Source organism: Lissotriton helveticus, chromosome 1_1 (genome assembly GCF_964261635.1).
Source record: "Lissotriton helveticus chromosome 1_1, aLisHel1.1, whole genome shotgun sequence".
NCBI classification, from domain to species: Eukaryota; Metazoa; Chordata; class Amphibia; order Caudata; family Salamandridae; genus Lissotriton; species Lissotriton helveticus.
The window spans coordinates 2063192968-2063215833 of record NC_136057.1 but is presented as its reverse complement, the minus strand read 5'-3'; the positions used below and the strand labels follow the sequence as shown (position 1 = coordinate 2063215833).

The window sequence follows — 22866 nt, the reverse complement described above, 5'->3', positions numbered from 1 at the left end:
GCAACGCCTGGTCCAACACCAGGCCCTGCGGCCAAACGCCTGCTGCACACGACTGTAGGACATGCACAGCAGACGGTTGGCTATCTAGTTTGTGGGGATTGGTTTGGGCACAAGCACTTTTCAGAGGCCAGGCCCTGCAGCCAATGCCCCAAAGCGCATTGACAAAAACTGTGTGGGGAGAAGGCTGCACATGACCTACAGCTGTACACAGTGGAAGAGTTGGCCACCCACAAAGGTTTAGTGCAGTGACCAAACCCACCCCTCTACTCCTCCCTCCCAGGGTCTATCTAGACCTTGTTTCACACCACCAGCTGCACATGTCCAAAGAGAGTGAGACGGATGGGGTGGAAAGGTTGTACACCTGTGGGTTTACTTACGGTGTGCTTCTCTCACTAAATACTGCAGGGGTATTGCGTACTGGGTAGTGAAGTGCTAGCTCGCTGTGGGAGAATTTAATGTGTGGGTTTGTGTGCAGGAACTGATAAAAGGTTTGGCATTATTACCAATCTCCAGATGGTAGATAGCTGGTAGATAGCTGGTATTGGTGCTTAGTCAGGAGGGGATGGGTAAATACTTATATTTAAATACTTATATTTTTTATATTTTTTTGCGGGGGTAAGTTCTACACTACAGCACTCCTGCAGGGAAGGAAGCCACTCCAGAAAAAAACGTGAAAAGGGTATTGTGCTAGAACGCCGTACCAAAAACATTTATTTTTAAAACAATACATACAGATAGCGTGTATAATAGTGGTAATGTGGTGGCTCTGACAGGAGCCAATGTGTTAGGCTAGAGAGGAGAGACATTCTAGGTAGTTCTGCTAATATGATCTTCCCTTATATTGGGGGGAAAAAACCTTAGAAATTAGTTGAAAAAACAAACAAAGATTAAAGTGGTGAAATCTGTCCCCTCACAATCTTTATGTGATTCCCTTAACTCTTACTTTATCGACAAGATTGCCAGCATCAAGGCTAGCATCCCCACCCTCGGCTCTCTTTGTGACCACCCCCTCATTTGTAAAAACCCCTCCGTCATTGATCAAATCCCCCTTATCTCCAAGGACTAGTTTTTTAAGCTCCTAAAGAGGGTTAGATCAGGCTCCCCTTTGGACTGCTGCCCCCCTCACGTCTTGCAGGCTGCCTTACTCGCCTGTCCAGACCCGGTCCTCTCTTTTCTCAATAACTCTCTCAAACTAGGAACTGTCCTTGACATCGTCAAAACTGCCTAATTTGTCCTAATATTGATGAAGCCCAATGCTGACCCTCTGATCCTTGGTAACTACTGTCCCATCTCCCTCCTCCCCTATCTGGGCAAACTCCTGGAGGCCCATGTCACTAAAGGCCTCAGCTCCTTCATTGAACAGTCCCACTTCCTTGACCCACACCAGGCAGGTTGCCGACCCGCACACACCATGGAGTCAGTTATACTGACAGTTATGGATGAGCTTAGGAGGGGGACTGATAAAGGCCTCACCCAGGCCCTGGTGCTCCTGGATCGGCCTGCTGCTTTCGACAAGGTTGATCATGGTCTCCTGATCAACCGTGTCGGCTATGCTGGGATTCAGGGCCTGGCCCTGCAATGGATCTCCTCCTTCCTCAGCAACCGATCTCAGGCAGTACGTATTGCCAACTTCTCTGCCCAGAAAATCAAGCTGAACTATGGAGTTCCCCAGGGTTCCTCCCTCTCGCCCCTTCTTTTTAATGTATATCTACTACCTTTAATTTGGTCCCTACGCACTTTCAACCTTCAACTACGCAGATGACCTCCAGTTGGTTTTCAACATAGATTCCTCTACCTCCTCAGTGCTCAACTTCAAAACCATCATGAGCTTCATCAGCGAATGGATGTATACTAACCAACTGAAGTTGAACCCTGATAAAACCGAGTTGATCCTCACGGGAGGCACTACCAACCCATGGAACTCCAACTTTTGGCCCCCTGCCCTGGGCAGTCCCGCACGCCCAGCTGACTCTGTCAAGAGCTTAGGTATTATCATCAGCAGCGATCTGTCCATGAAAGCTCAAATCAGCTCGGTCGTTTCTGCTTGTTTTTACCACCTTCGCAGAATCCGAAAGATTAGCCGATTCTTGAGCACTGAGGCCCTGACCCTGGTCACTCTGGCCCTGGTAATCTCTCGAATCGACTATGCCAACTCTTTGTATGTTGGCATTCCAGCTTACCAACTACGACGCCTTCAGCTGGTTCAAAACCAAGCGGCCAGGCTAATCTATCGCCAACCCAAACACCATCATGTTAGTCCCCTAATGAAGAGTCTTCATTGGCTCCCAGTGGCCAAGCGCTGTAACTTCAAGATGGGTTGCATTATTTTTAAAGCTCTTGCTGGTGTTGGCTCAGTCTTTGTCTCATCGAAGATTCAGCGCTACACCCCCTCCGGGGAGCTGCACTCCTCTCAGTTGAACCTATTGTCCACTCCTGCTTTTAAACGCAAGAAGCATGGGGCTCTTAGATTTTCGGTCCTGGTCCAGTTCTGGAACTCTTTCCTCATGGAACTGAGGTCTATGTCCTCTTATACCCAGTTTAGAAAACTCCTTAAGACCCTGCTGTTTTCTCAGGCTTACGCATAAGTCAATGTTTTGCCCTGTTGATGCCACCTCCCTGTTCCTCAGCGCCATGAAACAGCTTGGTGAAAGTGCTCCTTTAACATAACATAAAGTGAAGTAATAGTTATGATTTGAAATGAGATAAAACTTATGTTTAAAAGTAAAAGTAAACACCGAAATTCGCCAGCTACGGTTCACAGAGCTAACTACAACTTGGGCACCCGCCACGCACTACTTACGACCTCACATATTATATCATAAATGACATCACTGAGGATATTAATGTGTGTGATGTCATGACTGCTGTCACATGTACATTGAATTGACCAGGTCGATCCAAGGAGGGAGCTGTGTAGAGAGCTAGAGGAAAGGATAAAGGCAGTTATTACTGCCCCCAGCTCCACCCCACTATAAACTGGAGGTGGGAGAGAAGGCAAGCTCTAAAACCTCTGCTAACACAGCAACAGAAGAAATTAACCAGGAGGTAAAGACTGGAAATGAGGGAGTATCATTTTCCTTATTTCCTTCCAATCTCCATTTCCTGGTTCACTTCATACAGCTCCATCTTAGAATGCTTACCAATTCAATAAAAGCCTTCCTTTGCACCAGCACAGAGCCAGATGCTTTTTGGAGGTTTTTTATACTAAGAAAAAATCCAACCAACGTCTAGCTCCTTATTGGGGTTAAGACATGAGTCTCAGTGTACCAGCAAAGAACAAGATGGTGTCTGGACTTTTTTTCTTAGGATAAAATTAAGTCCAGGCAGTGTCTGACTCCTTGCAGGGGCACAGACACATGCTCCATCCTCTCACAATGCAAATGGAGGTATCAAGATGCGAGATGTCAAACAAGGTTTGGATTTTTTCAAATTCAAAGAAAACAAGCATTTCCTATTTTTGTTCTTTATTGCTACATGTGGGTGAAACAGATGTGAAATCCTGGGTGATGCCAAAAAACTGTACACAATGACCAAGTTCATTATTCAGCAAGGGGTCATTTTGTGTACAGGTTCAAGGATTTCCTTAAAAAAAATGTTAAGATAAAAGAAAAAGAGTGACTACAAGTAGTAAAATGGTAATGGGTAACACGGTGTTCACTTGTAACTTTCTGAACATGAGGCCAACCCACAGAAATAATACATCATTACGTTCAACGGACTCTTTAAGTCGGAGGCAAGTATACAGTCTACGATACCCAGAGCAACAACCGAGCTGTGGTTTACAATATATTTGTTTTTTTTACTCTGTACTTGACATGCATCGAATGATAATAAAAACTCAAATAAATACAAAAAGGGAATGTATAAAAAAGTATATGGTATTGGATTCTGCCATGTTTCCTTTAGGAAGAATCGTACAGGGAATGTTCCAGGTCGGTAGATTCCTCACAGTAAGACTGTCAGGTTACAATGTTGATGAGGTATAGTGCACCTGGCTGCTGGAGAGGACACTTGTTTCCCGGTGGTTGGACTGCTGCTGGCAAAGTTAAGTCTAACTTTTCTAAGCTTGTGAAGGTCATTACATTGTTTGACAATGCTGCCAAGACTGATGATAGCAGCATCTGGAATTGGGGAAGGGTGGGGACGGTAGGTGGGTGTGTGGAAAAGAGTGACTCTGAAGAAGGAGAAATGGAAAATTGAGGTGTTTAAGAAGAGAGTAGAACTGTACAGAGGCCACTCTGTTCTAAAGACTATGTAAGTGGACTTCACTCCTGTATCTTGTATGAGTTAATTATATTGTCAGTATCCTTCAATTATTATTTTACTTTTTTTCTCATTGAGGTTGTACTTATTTGTTTTGAGTTTATTTAGATTTGTACTTCACTTATTTATTTATTTTGTTTGGAGGGAGGTGTGTAGTTCTGAGTTCTGTCATGTTGCTTTTAAGACTGCCACAGGAAATGTTGCTAATAGGTGAAATCCTCAAAGTAAGACTTTATGTCAGGTTAGAAGTGCTTGGTGCGAAATACTGTACCTGTCATTTGCCTCCTGTTGGGTGGGGAGTCTATCATAATACTTAAGCACTGGTCTATGGATTATTCCTTCACTACAATGATGTATTGTTGTGTTCTGAAATTCAGATTAGGGATACGGTATCATTGAAACACTCTGAATACTGGACTTCCAAAAATCCAAGTAGTTCTGAGAAAGTGTTTTTGCAGACGATTGCTTGAAACAGGAAGACAAAATATTATAGGGAAACTTCAGTAAATAATAGCGAATGCCATACCATCCTGCGACCCCACACTCCTCCCAATTAAAACGGTGCCCACAAGAGTTGGCGTATCCATGATCCAGGACAGGAAAAGCCCAAGAACTACATCATGGAAAGCACAAGAAAGAAGCATGAATCTAGGATGCTATGGTATTTCGGCCCAGGGTCAGCTGTCACCGGGGAAACCTATTAAACTCAAACATTTCTGAAACTTACACAGCTGGAGGAGCCCGTGGCTGTGTCTCTTTTATGGATACCACCACTTTTACTTTGTCCAAAGTGCTGTGTAAATGTATAAATATTCATTCTCTCACATTTTTGTGATAGAAAATTGTGAAATTTGCAGGGAACAACAAGTCCCACCACGCAGCATTCCCATACTTCTATAGATAAAAATAGTACCTCAAATGGGAGGCGGTGCGCTCATAATGGACAGGATCAGATAAAGTTATTGTAAATTTATAGTCGTCTTCCCAAGGTCAAGGTTTTGGCTTATTATCGTCTTGAGTAATAGAACCGTCCACATCAGGAACATGGAAAATTTGGATGATTGGACTTTGCAAAATTTCAAGTTTACGGTCTCAGAAAAGTGAAGAAATTGACATTTCTTTTACCACTACTTGGACATTTATAGGGTAAACAGGGTAATCAAACGTGCTGGGATTCATCCCACTGGTTTCCCTGGAGTCTCTACTTTTTAAAAATGTCTGGGACAGGTAGATTTCTCTGGGTGCCGGATCAACCCCAGACTCAAATACTGCAGATATCCTCTATGGAAGCTCCTCTCATCAAAAACAATCCCTGTTGTCCAATGTGTGGATCCCTGCTCAAAACAAGTGGTAGCCAACACTCAAGAAATCAGAAGGAACAGAGGAATTGGTCTGGCCTTGGGAGAAATAACTTACTAAGCGAGGAGTACTGAAGAGAATTACCAGGTTTTGCAAAAAATAAAGCTAAAAAACCGACAAACATCTTGTTCAATGTATTTGTTCTGGCCAGTCAGGGCAAGGGAGGTGTGGTGCCCAGCAGAAAAAAACCTTGGAATGTGTAGATGTTATAAGAGTACAGTTGTGGTATGTTTCAATGCAGATTAGAGGTTATAAATGCAACCTACATTCTGGTACCCTAAACTTACATTTCACTTTAAGTTGCCTTCCAAATTTCACTAATGCACTGCACCCAGTGGTATTTTATTAAGTTAGCGTTGCAAGGCGTATTGCACTGTAATACTCCTGAAATAGCAGGTTGATACAGTGAAGCAGTTGGTTTTATTTAAATTGATAGACACTTCACTGGAACTGTCTAACTGATATAAGGCAATGGCATGAGTAAAAACAACAAACAGTTTGTTTTGAATGTAAATTGTGTCAATACGTTATCAACAATGTTAAGCATTTACATCAGTTACAGTGAATACTTTCCATTGGCTGAAACTATAAACAATCCATATACTAGTTTGGATCTGTGCTTCACCCACCCCCTCAAACTATTGTACATTAGCTAGCTAAACCATTACAACGTACTAAGGAACCTTTAAAAAACCTTTATTTTAGGACGAAAAGCATGTCGGCTGGCTTGATCTTACAACTGAAATTCAGTAAACAGCAGTCAAGAAATTATGTATTCAAGACGCAAGATGGAATATTAGACTGTGTACAACTATATATTTGTACTGAAATAAACAAAATCTTTGTATTTTCTTAATTCGCTTTTTGGATATATCATGTATGTTCAATCCAGCCCATAACATTTGGTCTTCTTGGAACTTAGTTTTCATACCACTGACAACTGAATCTGCACTCCAGGGAAGCGAGGAGAACGTATAGAGCAGCATGCTAAATATTCAATAAAAGTGGCTAAATTAACTTGCTATCAAAATACTGGGTACTAAATATATCATATGGAAGGTGCAACAGCTTTTCATGGCTGCCAAGGTAATAGTTAACTTGATTAGCGTGTTGTCGAAGAACAAGCAGTAACTAGCACCAACGAATACTAGAATATACTGTTTCACCTTAGTAGTTTCATATCTGGTTTGCCACATTTTCCAAAGAGGGGAGGCTTGGTATGTTGCATTTTTTATCAGAGCAGTAAAGCAGTGCTGGAAGTTTTCAGATTTTTCAGCTAAGTGGTTGTAAGAACCTTGGAGGAGAGGCTAAAGATCAGATTTTTCATGTGAAAAGTTGTCATAAAATGGAATGCAAAATCCCTTTAGCTGACCTTTGATCAAGACCGCAATGTTTATAGAGAATTTGACATAAATTTCACAATATAAATTCAAAGACCTCATCTGTCTGTTCGTTCTGGTCTGTCTGTTTGTTCGTCTGTCTACCCTGCCTTTTTATTCTCGCTGGTTTGTCTGTCCATTCAGCCTGTTCTCTTTTGTCTAGTTTGTCTGTTCGGTTGGTTTGTTGTGTCTTTTAGTTCGCAGTGTCTGTTGGTTAATTCCGTTTGTTGGTTTGTTCTGTTTGGAGGGGTCAGGTGACAATTCCCTCCTCGTGAAGTAATGAAAGTGCCCTGAGATCTTGTCATAGTTTGGATCATGATAGAATATTGTATCAAAAAGGCTCACTGTAAATGACTCGGCATACACAAAACTTTGGGATAGGCTCAGTCTTAGCAATTTCAGACTCAAAGGTAAATGGGTATTTCCAGATTATAGAATTGGGATATAGAAACATGCATCTTCTAGATCCACTGATAACAGGCAGTTTCATAATACAAGTGATGTCATAATAATTGCAAGAGATTATTTTTAACTTCTGGTTTTTCAGGCTTTTGTTTTTACTTTCTAAGATAAGGTGTATGCCTGGCCTTCTCTATTTCACAATAAAACAAATTTGTCTTATCTACATTGCCCTAAGCTCCTCGTGAAGCTTTCTGCAAGATGCCTTTGAGCAATAAGGTCTGAATCTCTTGCATTAATCCACAGTGATGTGCCTACATGTTATCAATTTGAGTGAATTTGTAATTTTGATGAACTGCAGGCCCGATTAATTTCAGATGGTGTCCAAAAACCACATGCCGACAATTATGGCCTACCATTAAACACAAACTGCAGTAGCAATACAACGCTGAATCGGGAATCTTTGCTGTGCAGTATCACCTGATATGAAACCAAGACACCTTAATTAATAAGTTCTTGGCCGTGTAGCCTTCAATCCTCGGGTAGATTATCAGTCAATATTTAAATAGTCTTCCAAAGGGACACGTGGCTAACAGCCAATTAATAAGATAGCAATTACTGCCATTATGGTTTTGGTAGATGTGCCACGGGTTTTTCAATCCATGTTGTTTAATATTCTGCTGTCCTTGTCTGGAGGGACTGTTGAATTGAAATGGTTGAAATGGTATTTATATAGCGCATGGCGACCCGCAGGCATCCCAGCGCTTGTGGACCCCTGGGCAGATGATACACGAGATTATGGCAATAACCACGTCTTGAGGGATCTGCGGAAGGAAAGATAATTGGGCTCGGCCCGAAGGGGAAGAGGAAGAGAATTCCACAGTTTTGCAGCGTTTAGAGAGAATAGCCGACCTCCACTTCTGGTTTTCTTGATTTTAGGGATGGACGCTAGGAGTAGAGATTTGGAGCGGAGGGTTCTATTAGGCTCATACCGCTGTACAATGTTCTTAAGGATGGGAGGACCTAGGTTATAGAAAGATTTATGAACAATGCATAGTGATTTGAAATTAATGCGCTCCTGGATAGGAAGTCAATGTAGGGCCTTAAGAGCTGGTCTGGCTTATTGAATTTTGGGAACATTAAGCAGTAATCGGGCAGCCTGATTTTGGGTCGTTTGTAGCCTGGCGATGGTAGCCAGCGGGGACCCCAGATACAGCGCGTTGGCATAATCCAACCTGGACAAGACCAGAGGTTGTACCAACCAAACACCCAGGCTTTTAAGCTGGGGTTTAGGCGAGGGGGCAGGGCCTAGGATGGAAGGCCAGGTATCTTTCACATTCAATGATGAGCGATTTCCCAAGACCATGATTTCACTTTTATCTCCATTAAGTTTTAGGAAGGAGTCCCTCATCCAAGAGGCTATCTCTTGAAGGCACTTATAGGGATATGGGGAGGTACTGTCAGATTTGTTAAGTCCAATCACCAATTGATTATCGTCAGTGTACGTGACGATGTGGATCCCAAAAGGAAGAACTGCCTCAGCTAGGGTACAGGTATAGGCGTTAAAGAGGGTAAGGCTCAGTGATGAGCCATGTGGGACTCCACAGCAGAAGGAGGTTCTCTTAGAGATAGCTTCGTTGTGGAAGACTTGGAAGGACCTATTCTCGAGGAACGACTGGAACCATGCCAGCGCGAGTCTAGAGATACCTAAATCATGTCCACTACTTTCCTGGCTTCCTCCACAACAGAGATCAGAGCAGTTTCTGTTCCCTGAAGAGGGCCGAAACCTGTCTGGGTTCGATGGAGGAGATTATGGGTCTCCAAAAAGGAGGAAAGTAACCAATTGACATGTTTTTCCATGATTTTACTGATCCAAGGTAAGAGTGAAATTGGACGATAGTTTCCCAAGACCAAAGGGTCGAGGGAGGGTTTCTTCAACAGAGCCTTCACCATTGCCTCCTTCCATGCAGGAGGGACCACTCCTGATGCAAGTGAAGAGTTGAATAGGTCTAGAATCACCGGGAGCACTACCCCTACTACCTGCGCAAACGCTCGTAAGGGAACAGGGTCTTTAGGTGAGCCGCTCTTAACTGAAGCAAACAGGATTTCTAACTCTGGTAGGTCTAATAGAGGAAGAGAATCCAGAAGCGGCTGAGTTCTACCTGAGAAAGAGGATACCAGAACTTTATTTATAGGGGGGGAAGGAGGAAAAGATGGTGTCAATTTTGGTGAAGAAGAAATCAGCAAGAGTATCACACTGAGCTCCTGAGGTATCCGGCGGAATAGGGTTGGGAGGGAGGTTTGAAAGGGTTTTTACGATATTAAAAATCTCACGCGGGGAGTTAGATGAGGCTATAATATTTTCTCCGTAGAAGGTAGCCTGGGCGGATCTAATTTCCATCTTATAGGTATTGATGCACTTACTGTATTGTACCTTTATTACTGGAGAAAAGTCTTTCCTCCACACTCTCTCTAGTTTTTTACACTTTCGTTTATGCTTACGGAGGGCAGCTGTGTACCAAGGTTTTTTAGGGTTTTTAATCTTGACTTTTATTTCCTTTTCAGGGATAAAAGTATCTACAGAGTTTTTTTAGCCAATGGTTGAAGTTCCTATTGGCTATAGCTACGTCGGCCGAAGGTGCTGGTTTAGTGGACTCCAAAAACTTGGCCCATTGTTCTACCGGCAATTTGGACCAGGGCCTAGACTTCGGGAAGATGGGAGCTCTGTGTGGCGTGTTGCCAAATGGCGACCAGGTGAAGGATATCAAGAAGTGGTCCGACCAAGGTGTAGGGATGGGATTTTCAGCGACCAGAGTGTCTAGATTGGAAAATATTGCATCCAGTAAGTGTCCCTTCCTATGCGTAGGTTTATTAACCTTTTGTTTAAGCTGATAGACCAGAAGGTCTTTAGTGAGTTCAACAGCTGGGGTCTGTCCAGGATCGTCAAAATGGAGGTTAGAATCACCCAATATTGAACAGTTACCAGAGGAACTAATTAAATTGGCAACCACCTCCGGAAAAAATATGTTGAAGGGCCTGGGGGTCTATATATCAGTAGGCCTGAAAAGGTTAGGACAGGACTGAACTTAATAGAGAATGCGATGTTCTCACACTCGGAAGCAGGGCTACCCAGTATTCGGCAAATGAGTCCATGTTTATGGATTATTGCAATTCCACCTCCTTTCCCTTCTGGGCGGTCCAGTCTGGTAATGGCATAGCCCAGGGGTAGCGCTTGAACGAGATCAGGCTCAGAGTAGGACGAGAGCCAGGTTTCTGTCAGAAACATTACCTCCGGCTCCTCATCCTGGAGCAGCATTAAGATTTCAGCAGCGTGACAGGGCAAAGATCTACAGTTGATTAAGAGCATCTTAAAACTTAACTGATTAGTGGGAGGGACAGCGGCATCATTACCAATTTTGAATCTGCAGTGAGGGCAGAAAGTCGGGAGCTTATAGGGTCTTAAAACATATTTACAGACCTTCAACATTGCGGTGTCCAATGCGCGGAGGGCATCTGAGCTATAGCGTATAGATTGGCTTGCACAGGAAGCAGGGTTTCTGGCCCCTAGCCCCGGTCGGCTGCGGACGGGCGCAGATGGGCTTGCCTTAAGCGCGCCTTCGGCACGCCCACGGCGAGCCCGCTGCGTGCGTCCGCTGCGCGGGCGTTTAGGTGTCATTTTTTGTAGTAAGCGAGGAAGTGTCCAGGCAGGCGAGGAGACAGACACTAGTCAGCTACCTCGTGAATTCCTCCCCAAGATGGCGCCCACAACTCTCGCCCTTGCCCTCAAACAGCGTTTCCTGAGTGCATCAGCAAGACAGTGAATTCCAAATTCGGCGAAAATAAGGCGAGACAATTGTCCTAACAAAATATACTGTTAAAACTGAGGATCGAATTTTATTCTAAAAATAATCACAAGCACTAAAAAGAACTCCTGGCTCACGCCTCAGGAGTCTAGTGTCCGCGCGTGCGCTCAGGCATCCCTACTTGTAGTAAGCGAGGAGGTGTCCAGGCAGGCGAGGAGACAGACACTAGTCTGCTACCTCGTGAATTCCTCCCCAAGATGGCGCCCACAACTCTCGCCCTTGCCCCCAAACAGCGTTTCCTGATTGCAGCAGCAAGACAGTGAATTCCAAATGCGGCGAAAATAAGGTGAGACAATTGTCCTAACAAAATATACTGTTAAAACTGAGGATTGAATTTTATTCTAAAAATAATCACAAGCGCTAAAAAGAACTCCCGGCTCACGCCTCAGGAGTCTAGTGATTCAAAGGGATGCATGATGATGGAGCTGAATAGTCTCTTTTTCACTATTTATACAATGACATAATCTGATTAAGGTATTTTCCTCCCTTAACAAGAATAGATCCTGTTGAAAGTCTGCACTTCTTCACCAGGTGAGGTGTTGCCATCTTAACAGTGGTAGATGTCAGGAAAGGTTCCATTGGTGGTTCAACAAGATCAGGAACAAAAGAGATCCATAGTTTTGACACAGTTCAATGCTGCAGAATTTCAGAATAAAGTGGTGGTATAGTACAAAGAGTGGACAACAGTATATTTAACATGGCTACAGAGGTCAGGGGTTGTTGTCAAACAGAATTAGTGAACTAGTGGCACACTGACACGTGTTCGGATGTTGAATGCCGGAAACAATTATGTTTCAGCTACAGTAACTTTTGTCAGACCTCTTCATAGTAGTCTTGAAAAGGGACAGCAGGCTCCAAGCTGGAAGACCCACCTCTGTTATGCAACTTTGAATTATTTTATCCTGATCCTACCTCTGGTTCATTGCATCGTCAGGAATACTGAAGCTTACCTTGCAGTATAACTCTCTTTTGAAGTACATACTTTAGCACACCTTCACTGTACACTACTCAGGAAGACACTTGACACTTCATACCACAAGAGGGATGCTTCACAAACATATATATCATGGTGTCTGTGTGTACAGACATACAAGACAAAAAGTAATCATATGGGAACATTTCCACTTAAATACCAGAATGGTCACTAAACACTGAAGGATTTTGAGTAAAAAGAAGCTTGACAATTTAGAAGAGTTTGGAAAGTTAGCAATCCTGCTTACAGAAGCTGGAAAAATACAGACATCACAGTTGCAACAGATGAGCAGTGCACTTCATTTTCAGCTTTTTTGAGACTTACAGCTATCTGGCTGCATTTCCTTTCACGTCTTCTGTCCTTTAAACCGGAAATTAGAAAAGATGACAGACAAATAGCCATAAACCAGGTGCAAACTAAAAGGTCATTATTTGTGGGGTAGCCTAAGGATTTAATTGAATGGCTACTGCTGAATAAAAGTGTATGCAAAGGGCCCAAACAATAAAGCGATGAAAGATCTCAGAGATTGGAGGGTGAATTATGAAAGGTTGGTACAAGTGGATTCAAATACAAAATCGTTAACCATGGACCAGAGGCGAATTCTGACCTCTATAACAAGGATGTGAGACATGTTAAGACTAAAGATCACTATAATACTGAAGTTATACCAGAGTTGTATTGGACTGTAATAAGTTTAATATCTTACCAACCTGTTCTAGAATTTGGGATGAGGAACATGCATATTGTACCTCTACTGTTTATCAAGCAATAAAAGATATAGTTGCATAAGGAAAAGATTAAATCAGCTATATGTTTTCACTTTGTTTTAATATCAAACTATAATTTGCCTCTTTTAAAAAAAGACAATGGAATTAGGTTAATGCCGCCCGCACATAGACCTAATAAGAATGTTTTTAGGAGAGGCGTTCTCTAAGACTCTGCACCATGTTCACTCAAGCTCCAAAAACTCAGGCCTGGGCAGGAATACTCCGTTTTTTAGGTCGAGGACCGTAGGCTGCGCTTGCGCAGTCTCCGGGAGGAGATTTAATGTTTTGGAGTATAGGGGGCTTGAACCCGCCTCTCTCCTTCATTCTCCTCCATTGGCTGGCTTCCTAAACGGAGGCCAGCCATTGGAGGAGAAGGGAGTCACTCCAATAAAGCCCCGTCTCTTTCGGAATCGGGGGCGTGTTTTTTGCGTTCTTTCGACTGTGACGTCATCCGTCACTCAGAACGCCAATAACACGCCCCGAATCCAAAATTTTCAGATGTTTGCGGCCGCCATTTTACTGCTTGGTAAAACCAGGAGAGCAGACATGAGGTAACTATCCCTTGTTTTTAAAATGTTTGCGTATGCGTTGAAAACTATACAGACATTGGCAAATGGGCACATCTTTGAAATCGAACTAGAATAGTGAATGTATAGAAATTCGGCTAGGCGCACGCCCAAAGCGCTATATAAATAACTGGTCTCCGTTACATATATATGTACAAATTTCCTTCCAGCCCCACCTATGTGTGGCCTCTTCAGAGCCGTAAAAAACCCAGTCTAAGGGACAGAGACTTCCTAGCGGGAAGTCGAGCAGAGATGGGCCCGGGAGAGGCGCCATCCATCCGCCCAGTCACGCTGCAGCCCCCGCCTCCGCAGCCCCCAGCCCCCGCTGTCTGAGATGATTCCCACACAAAGAAGAATCCCCTCTCTCTCTGGCCGTGTATTAATTTGCCTTTTCTCCTCAGCCCGTGACATCAGAGGCCGCCTCACCATAGATGGAGCTGCTGAAACCCGGATGAGGCGGGAGAGAGAGGGCGCGCGCTGATGTCGGTGTGCAGGCACCAGAAGCCGCCCAGAGTCCATGCGGCCAGACGCCCTTCCCTCTGATCCGCACGCAGGGTGACGGGGAGCGGGGGCGCCCCTGAGCACAGCCTGCAATCCACACCGGGGACCCCCGTCCGCGCCGCCACTACTCTGGGAATAATGAAGAAAAACAATTCCACCAAAAAGGTAAGTTGAAATGACTCCCCCTCGCATGTTTACACCCCACCTCTAGCGGGAACCCCCCCGCCCTCTGCCCTACCCAGCCCCTTCCCTGCTGCTTGGGGAATCCTCGCTGAGGAGGGGGCGCCTCGTGCTGCAACATACCCCCCCCCCCTCCCCTCGTGCTCTCCGTGCATGTGGCAGCCACACAAGCCTGCCACAGGGGCAGGCACATCATAATGTCGGTTCGGATTGAAGCAGGCACGGGGCGCCGCATCACATCCCTCCCGTGTCTCTCTGACTTTGCGCGTCTGCGGAGGTCTGGCTGAATGGACAAAGCGCAGCTGTCTGCCATCAGATGGGCAGAGGGTGTGCCCAGCCCCCCGGAGAGTAAAGTGCCCAATGATATGCTCTGTTGTTGGCTGCCAGGGGGTCGCCACGGACTGATCTGGACGCGCTGATGATCGATCTTGTGTGTCTGCTCCCCCCAGGGTCCACAGGATGGAAGACAGCCGCCCTCGCAGCCGGACACGGTGGGATGGATCCGGAAATTCTGTGGCATGGGGATCTTTCGGGAGATCTGGAAGAACCGCTATGTGATCCTGAAGAGCGATCAGCTGTACATATCGGAGAAGGAGGTAAGGCTGCCCCGCAGCGTATTATTAGCGGTCCCTGGAGGGGGGTATTGTTGAGCCAGAGTAAGCGCAGGTCTAAAAAGAACTTACAGGGGAGGGGACATGGTCCTTATCCTAGCAGCTGAGCCTCGCATTGCTTATTTATTTACTAAATCACTGAGGAGTTTTTGTATAGCGCTACAGGTCACCACTTCAGAGCGCTAGAATGGCCTCTTGCTACATTTGAGTTCAGATGCTGTACATCCAGCTTTACTTTGGGAACGAACCCCAAACTTGCTAACATGTTTCTGCCCAAAATCTATCCTGTAGATAGACTTCGTGGCAGAGCCTCTAAATACTTTCCAAATGTTATGCTGATTAATATAGCGCACTAATCACCCGAGAGGGTATCCAGGCGCCTGGGCAGGTGTGTGGTTGTTTGGTCACCGAGGTGCTTCTACGAAGAGCCAGGTCTTAAGCTTCTTGTGGAGCTCAAGAAGTGATGGTGTGCTCAGGAAGGTTATCAGCTGTTTTATTTATGTGTTTATTGGGAGGCTTGTGACTCTCTCATGACTCAGGCCGACTTACCTTTTTTTCTTTTCTCGCCTACTTTCCAATATCCAGTTGTATGCATTGTGAGAATAAAAGGTACACCTTTTATTGTGAGAATAAAAGATATGCACCTTTTATTCTGACCCACAACCCTGTCATTGCAGCTCTATATGTTTGGGTCATCATCATCATCAAAATAACTTTATTCGGTCTAAACAAGACCATAAAAGTATAACAATCCAAATGCTATGGCAGTGAGCAGCTTATAGCCCATAAAAAGCATAACATTCATTTAATATACAGAGAACTTACTCAATAGGTGAATTGTGTCAATTACAAGAAAAACAATAAACAAAATCTATACATCACAAAGCAATTACAAGTACATATTCCCAATCAACTTCTTCCAGCAAGACTAACAGCATTTACATATCAACACTCCCCTTATCAAAGGGCCTTCTCAGCCGCAGAGACGAGGCGAGAAAGCGAGCTACACAATGCGTCGAGCACACAGCCGGGAGTGACTGCAGATATAATAACGCAGGTCTTACTTGTACAAAGTGCAAAACTTTCAATAGTGGGATTAAGTACATTCTTCGATAAGTTTCTTAATAACCAGAAAAGAAGACAAAATGAAATAAATCCTGGGGAGAAAAGTTATCCCAAGTGCATGGGCTTAACTGTGTACTCCACTCCAGTTTTAGGGAAACCTAATAACATATGAGACATGTCTGGGTCTTTTGCAGTGAACGGCATTAAGCAATTAAGTGCAGTACCTGTGGAGCACCTGTGCTGGTAATTTAAGGGAGCTGTTCTGGTTCCAGACAGGCGCAAATGTCCTTGACCCTTTGGGAACTCCTGCTCTGTGTCAAGCTAGATCTGTGATCATAATAATTATGGCAAGCGCTTTGAGCCTTGGAAGGGGTCGGAAAGCTCTTTACATGTCCCAGTAAAGTACAGCCAAACTGCTTGTTTATGTAGAGCTTATTAGTAAATTGAATTGTCTGTTTTGGCAGCTGTTAGTGTTGGTATCTGCACCCAACAGCACTTATCTCCCTCGCGAGGATGAATTAGTGCTGTTATCTGCACCCAGCAGCACTTAGCTACCTCACACGGATGAAGAGCTGCGCCATTTAAACATGTAACTTGCAGTTTGCATCCAGATTTCTGCAGCTGGGCACCACAAACACCACCTCTCAGTAGCCAGACTGGTCTACCTTTGAAAGCTCTGACCTGCTCATTTCTTCAGAATGTCCAAGTTGGTTGTTGCTGTTGAAATCCGAGTTTAATGGCGGCTGCTGCGGGTTTAAGGAGTCTGGTGGTGGGCTTCTGTCACGAGACTTGATACATTGGTGGCCTCCTGCCTGGGTCTTGCACAGTGTTGTCTCTACAGCATGGTGGCTGCCTTTGTGACACATTTGTATGCTCTTGACTTAAGTGCGAGCCAGTCTAGGCCTCATCATGTGGGGACCGTGATGTCTGACCCCTTTACTAATGCATCATACAATTCTACCTTCAATGAGCAGCTCTGCAGCTGGGAAGCCTGGCTGCTGAGGGGCCACAGAGGAAGGATTTCACAAAGGCCTTCTTAGGAGCGTATCTTTGTGTGTGTGGCTCTGTGTGGGTGTAAATGTAATAGGTCATGCATTTGCGAGCGATTATGCTATATGCATTGTAAATGACAATGCTATTTATTTAACGATTAAGCTATTGGCAATGTAAATGACAATGCCATTTATTTATGATTTGAAAAAAATATATATATGTCATGAGCAATGCCAATACCTCTACCTTTAATAATGCCGAGACCATTGCATTGTAAATGCTTGTTGTACTATTGGTGAAGCGTCAGGATGGAGAAAGGATTGAGTCCTAATAATTGCCCTTTTGTACTGCAATAGCTAAAGATAGCTGTACGACTAAAACATAAAAGCTGAAGAGTTTCAAACCTTTAACAGGGAATAATATAACATACCTGCACATACACTTCCTTCAGTTGATTATGTTTCATAGCTTCAGATGGCGATCCGAGTTTTCTTTCTAAAAACACTTCTTTGCTGCAAGCATAACACCATACTCGCAAGGTAGTAAGATTCACAGTTAGACAGTGTTTTGTGTCCTTCAAAAAGAAATGGAATTTTATCAATGGAACAGACATTTATTCGAATTACAAAAAAACAGACTGTAACATAGAGCTTGTTTGTTAACACTGAATACTCCGGAAACGATCTTAGGCAAGGTTTACCTTAAGGTAACAAGAAAACAGTTACTTGTTCATTGGGAAAGAATTGCTGCGGGGACAAACTACAAAGAGAATAAACTAGGGCAATAGCCAAACAACTAAAACTATGCAGATTGTTTTGATCATATTTGAACTGTCTTTGGTTTGAGCTGTATGAATAGTAAAGCAGTAGAGGTTATGCTCATTAAACTAGAAGGAACACCGATTTACGTTTTATTTAATAATTAATTTTGACTTTTTTCCCCTTATGATTATCACCATGCTCCCATTTTTATAAACACCAGATATAAAAAGATGTAGTAAATCTTTAAAGTCTGTTTTACTGCCAAACAACAGCATAACATGTTTGCAGATTCATTAGAACAGTTTCCAAACATCATTTAAAAAATAAACATAATGACCAAATGCCCCAAACTCTACAATTTACCTGCTCAGAGAGCTTATTTTATTTTTTAATTTCTAAAGTGTGTAATTACCCATCGGGTGCCTTTGCACGAGAGGGACAAAGGTACTCAATTTACAAAAAGAACAAATGTTATTGAGTCATTTGTGAAATTTAAGATATTGGTTTCTTCTCAAATTACTTACAGGGGTCATTTTAAGCATGTGAAGTTAAAACATAAAAACACCCGACCCTCTGTGCGCAGAAACATAGAGCTAAAGATACAGGGCACTCGCATAGGCAGTCAGTAAACTGTGGACAAGTGAGAGAAGATGTTAGTGTTCCAACTGAGACCCACGATGAGATGGGCCACCACATTCTGTATAAACTGCAATTTATGAAAAGAAAGGCAGGAAGTCATACGACGAGGGGATTGCAATAGTGCAACCTAGTGATGTTAAAAGACTGAATAAGTGTTTTCTTACAAGAGCTAGACAGTTGCAGAACATGTTTTCTAAAGATTTTACCGCCCACCTTTTTGGCCTTTCTGTCTTTGTACTTAAACAGGCAGTTTACGGTATGATAACATTAATAAAGTGCCCTCCATTGACGAAATAACGGGGGATCAGGGTTCAACCATAATCTTGCTATGTAATTTCTAGCAAGAACCATAGCCACAAACCATAAGTAGCTAGTCGTCGGATTTGAGACTGTCAGACGATCTAGTCCCAAGAAAATTACCTGTGGCGTCACCTACATTTGTGTCCTATGATGGTGGATAGGAACTCCCCAATCTTTGCCCACTACGTCGTCAAAGCAGCACAGGTGGTAAACATATGAAGTTCATCCGCCTCATTTTCACCACATCTTGGAAAGTTAGAATTGAGGCGTTAACACCATCTAGACGATTTAACTGGGGTATATTATTAATCATAAATTGTTTTTAAAATGATTAACTTTTAACCTGGCAGATAACAAAACGTAATGCCCCGTTGTTAACGACTCCTGAAAATAGACTGCCCCTGTTATTATTGATTTTACCTACCCATTTCACTGACAGTAACTCAACAAAATTAAGCCTCCCTGTTTTCCGTTTTTACTGATATTTACAGATAAATACAGACAGGAAACCATTTATTTTCTTGTCTATAATTATTTTTATATGTGGATAAAAATGGAAACTTTAGAAATTCTAAATACACTTTGCCATGACTGCCAGGCCACTAACTTTGTGAATTGATAGGTGATGAGGTTAAAAAAGAAAGGAATTTTAGTAAAGAGGCTTAAACAGCAGTAGCTATGCACAAGGCTGATATTGAAATGTACATATCTTCAAATAAGTGCATTGATTTATCTTCTGCAGGTGTTCATATCACTGAAACCTGGAAGTCATGCAAGCAAGACTGCATTTTTATTGGTTAAATAAATGTGGAACTATACCAGTTTCAGCTTTATTTTATTTTTTAAAAAACCAATAATAAATATGGATAAATACAGACGGAAATGTCCAAAAAATAAAGATCATAAAACCAGGAGCCCTAAACATAATCTACCTCTTATTCAGAGAGCTGTTGATATAACTTCCGAACAGTAAATCCCTTCATTGATCTCATTAAGTCTACTATAGGAATTTCTGCCACATTAATCTGATTTGCATTGATCGTGTACAAAAAATGTCTGATTGGAAGATGCTTAAAAAAAATCCTGTTTCCCCAACATTTCTTGGAGAAATTTGAAAGAGCATACGCTTCCATCTATGAAAGTAAAGCAAATAATATGTAATACCGGCTTCATCCCACTTCTTACAGTACATGTCATGAAATATTGATGGAAATAGAGGGGAGCCCCATAGGCAGTATAGCGATTACATTTAGCAATTTTCATCAGAAAAGCTATTTTCTTTCATACCTTTACAGCCACCACTATGGCCTTAAATGTTAATTCTTATAGGAGCTCTGCTCTATAAATTTCAATAACAAAAGAGGAGCTTTTTTGCCTTAGCTATATTCATGGAATGAAGGAAAACTATTCAACTTATGATCCTGAATATTGGGGCCTGTAACCAGATCGTCAATATGTTGCAGGATAGCCCAAAATAATAACATTTAAAATTAGGAAGAGCTAAGCCTCTTCTGGAAAGCGGAGGTCGCAATAGCTTGAGAGCTCTTCTTGCCCGCTTATATCCCCAGATAAAGCTAAAGCCCTAAATTGATATAGCATCCTAGGCAGTATAGACATCTTAATGTTACATCGCCCAATAAGCGTGAGCTTAAGATTGTCCCATCGCTTCAAATTCCTTGCAATCTGATCTAACATCGGATCGTAATTCAGAAAAACTATTTCCTCTATACTAGGCGATATCTTGATTCCCAAGTAAGTTTCAACTGTAATCCGTCTATCATTGGTCAGTTCTATCCTAATATTACAAATTACATGCATTTTACCACACTTCAGCCAATATCCCGATACCACCACAAAGGGTGTTGCTTCCTTCTCAATCTCTCTAATGTCTATACCCGAGTTGGTAGCTAATACTGCATATCGTCCGTATATATCAGAACTCTTTTATTTAAACATTATTTATGGTTTTACAAGCAAAATAATACAAAATATTGGGGGTCATTACGGTGGCGGAGAGACCGCCACAGGCAGGCTGTCGGTGGCGGTCTCCCTGCCATCAGAAGGTCATTTCCGCCGGCCACATTAGGATGGCAAGCAGCTCTATGCCAGCTGGAATCTCCGAGCGCCATGCATCCGACGGGCTCCTTGAGCCCGCCGGTGCGGCAGAGGGCCTCCTAATCCCCAAGATGGTGGCGGTGCCTAGCAGGCACAACCGTAGGGCTTATGATGTCCCTTTCCGCCTGCCTGTTTATGGCGGTTACCCACCATGAGCTAACAGCAGAAAGGGACTTTGGGGGCCCGTATCGGGCCTTCTTGTTCCCTGGCCCCTAACACAGACCCTGGACCTGTGGTGCCCCTACATACCTCTGCACCATGTAGTAGTCCCACAGCACGAATTACAATGCGACCTCCAGCGAGGCGGTCGCATTGCCTATGTTTTGCATTGTGGAGGGTGCTGCAGTCAGCTAGAGTCGCAAAGCCAACCATTTCTGTTCTTTCCCTCTTGGAAAATGTCTCAAGATGGACCTCAATGAAGAAAATAATCTATCATGCGTCCTGTATCACTGGTTTCCTCCAAACACAATTTCTGATAAAATTGCTGAAATTCCATAACTATTTTGTCCTATCCATAAACTAGCTCCCCCAGGTCTTTTGAGACTGCTGTAATCATACTCCTCACTTCTCTCGGATGAGATTTTGCTGCTAGGATCCTTCCAAAACTAATCACTATACCAGTAGTTCTCCAGCCAATGCGCCAGATATCTCCAAGCTACTCTCTATAGAAGCTATGGATCTGAGCTGTAATTATTGCAATCAGTTGTGTTATATCAATATCATTAATTTCTTACTGCTTCTTATTACATGTTCTCGGTCTAATCTGGCCAACTGTCCCGTTGTTCTTGGAGTAAACAAGTCTGTTGACTTTCCCTATTCCACGAATAACTTACAGTCTCTCCCATTATTCCAGCTTTAAATGCATCCCTAACTACTCCGGATGGAGCCCTACCCCAATTCCACCTGAAGAAGTCTGTGATCCATTGCTTCATATGCTCAATGTACCCAGGGTCGACAAGTGGAGCCCCCTCGAACATTCACTGTGATCCAAGATTGGCCACGTGTTGAACCTTTAAATCCAGAACCAAGGGATTATTTTGGCATACTATGCCAGCAGCAAACTGTTTAATAAGTTTAGGGATATTAAAAAATAATGTAATCCTGTATATTTTTTCCCTTGGGAAATTAGTAAAAAGTATATCTTGTGTTTGATCTATTCAATCATGCCCAGGCATCAAGAGACCAAGCGTTTTTTTTTTTTTAAATATAGAAGTCCCTTCTATATTTTAGGTTTCCGACACTTGTATATCAACTCAGGATTGCGATTTGTATGCCAGTTTTGATCACCACATATTATAATTGGAGTCGGACACTGTGCTAGCTCGATTGTCAGGCATTCAATCATCAAAGGATCATCTGTAATAGGGCCAGACACAGAGCAAAGAACACCTTAATGCTTGGCGAGTGCACCTCTATACTACCCATCGCCCACATTTAGCCAAGGTTTTATGAAAGGCTTCTTTGGGCAAAATAGCCATACCCCTTGTGGATGTGTCTTGCGTCGTATATGCTAGCAGCTCATAACCCAAAGTGTATAATACATACTTCTTGCCATGCGGAGTATGAGCTTCCTGCATGCAAAACAAATCAGGGTTACATGATCATAATTCTTCCACAACAATATTTTTCTTTTCTTTAAACATCATTCAGGCCCCTAACGTTTATTGTTACAATCCATAAATTATCCCCAAAACCACTCATTATCAAAAAAAGAACAACAAATAGACACTACTCTCCAATTCTTCAACAGTACGTGTTCCCGGCGCCTTACTTGACCATTGCAATTTCTCTGGCAAAATCAAAGTCTCTTTAGTAACCCTGATTTTTATTTTTTTAATGTAAACCTTCTGTTTTTTACTCCTCCTCCTCCTGGTTTTAACCCCCTCTATCCATCCATCCCACCCATTCTCTCCCTCCCACTTCACTACCCACCTAAGCCCCACAACCTTAACCCACCGATCCCACCACTGTCCTCAGACCCCCACCCTTGCTCTACTGTCCCACCCACACAGGGAACAGTACACAACTAAGTGCCTGAAACCATAACCACAGCAACTGAATGAGCACAGCGAATTACGCTGAGACATCCCTAGCACTGCACTCAATATGTATAAGAAAACATCTATGCGGAA

General features: G+C 43.1%; 1 protein-coding gene across 4 annotated transcripts in view; it reads right to left on the bottom strand.

Moving 5' to 3' along the window:
* The window catches only part of USP33 (ubiquitin specific peptidase 33), a 372522-nt gene that overhangs the window by 271431 nt on the left and 78225 nt on the right, over positions 1-22866 (bottom strand). For all 4 annotated transcript variants that reach the window (XM_078645171.1, XM_078645190.1, XM_078645199.1 and 1 more), the window contains one exon: positions 17350-17493. In XM_078645171.1, the coding sequence (XP_078501297.1) occupies positions 17350-17493 (144 nt within the window). The remainder of the gene's footprint in view (positions 1-17349; positions 17494-22866) is intronic.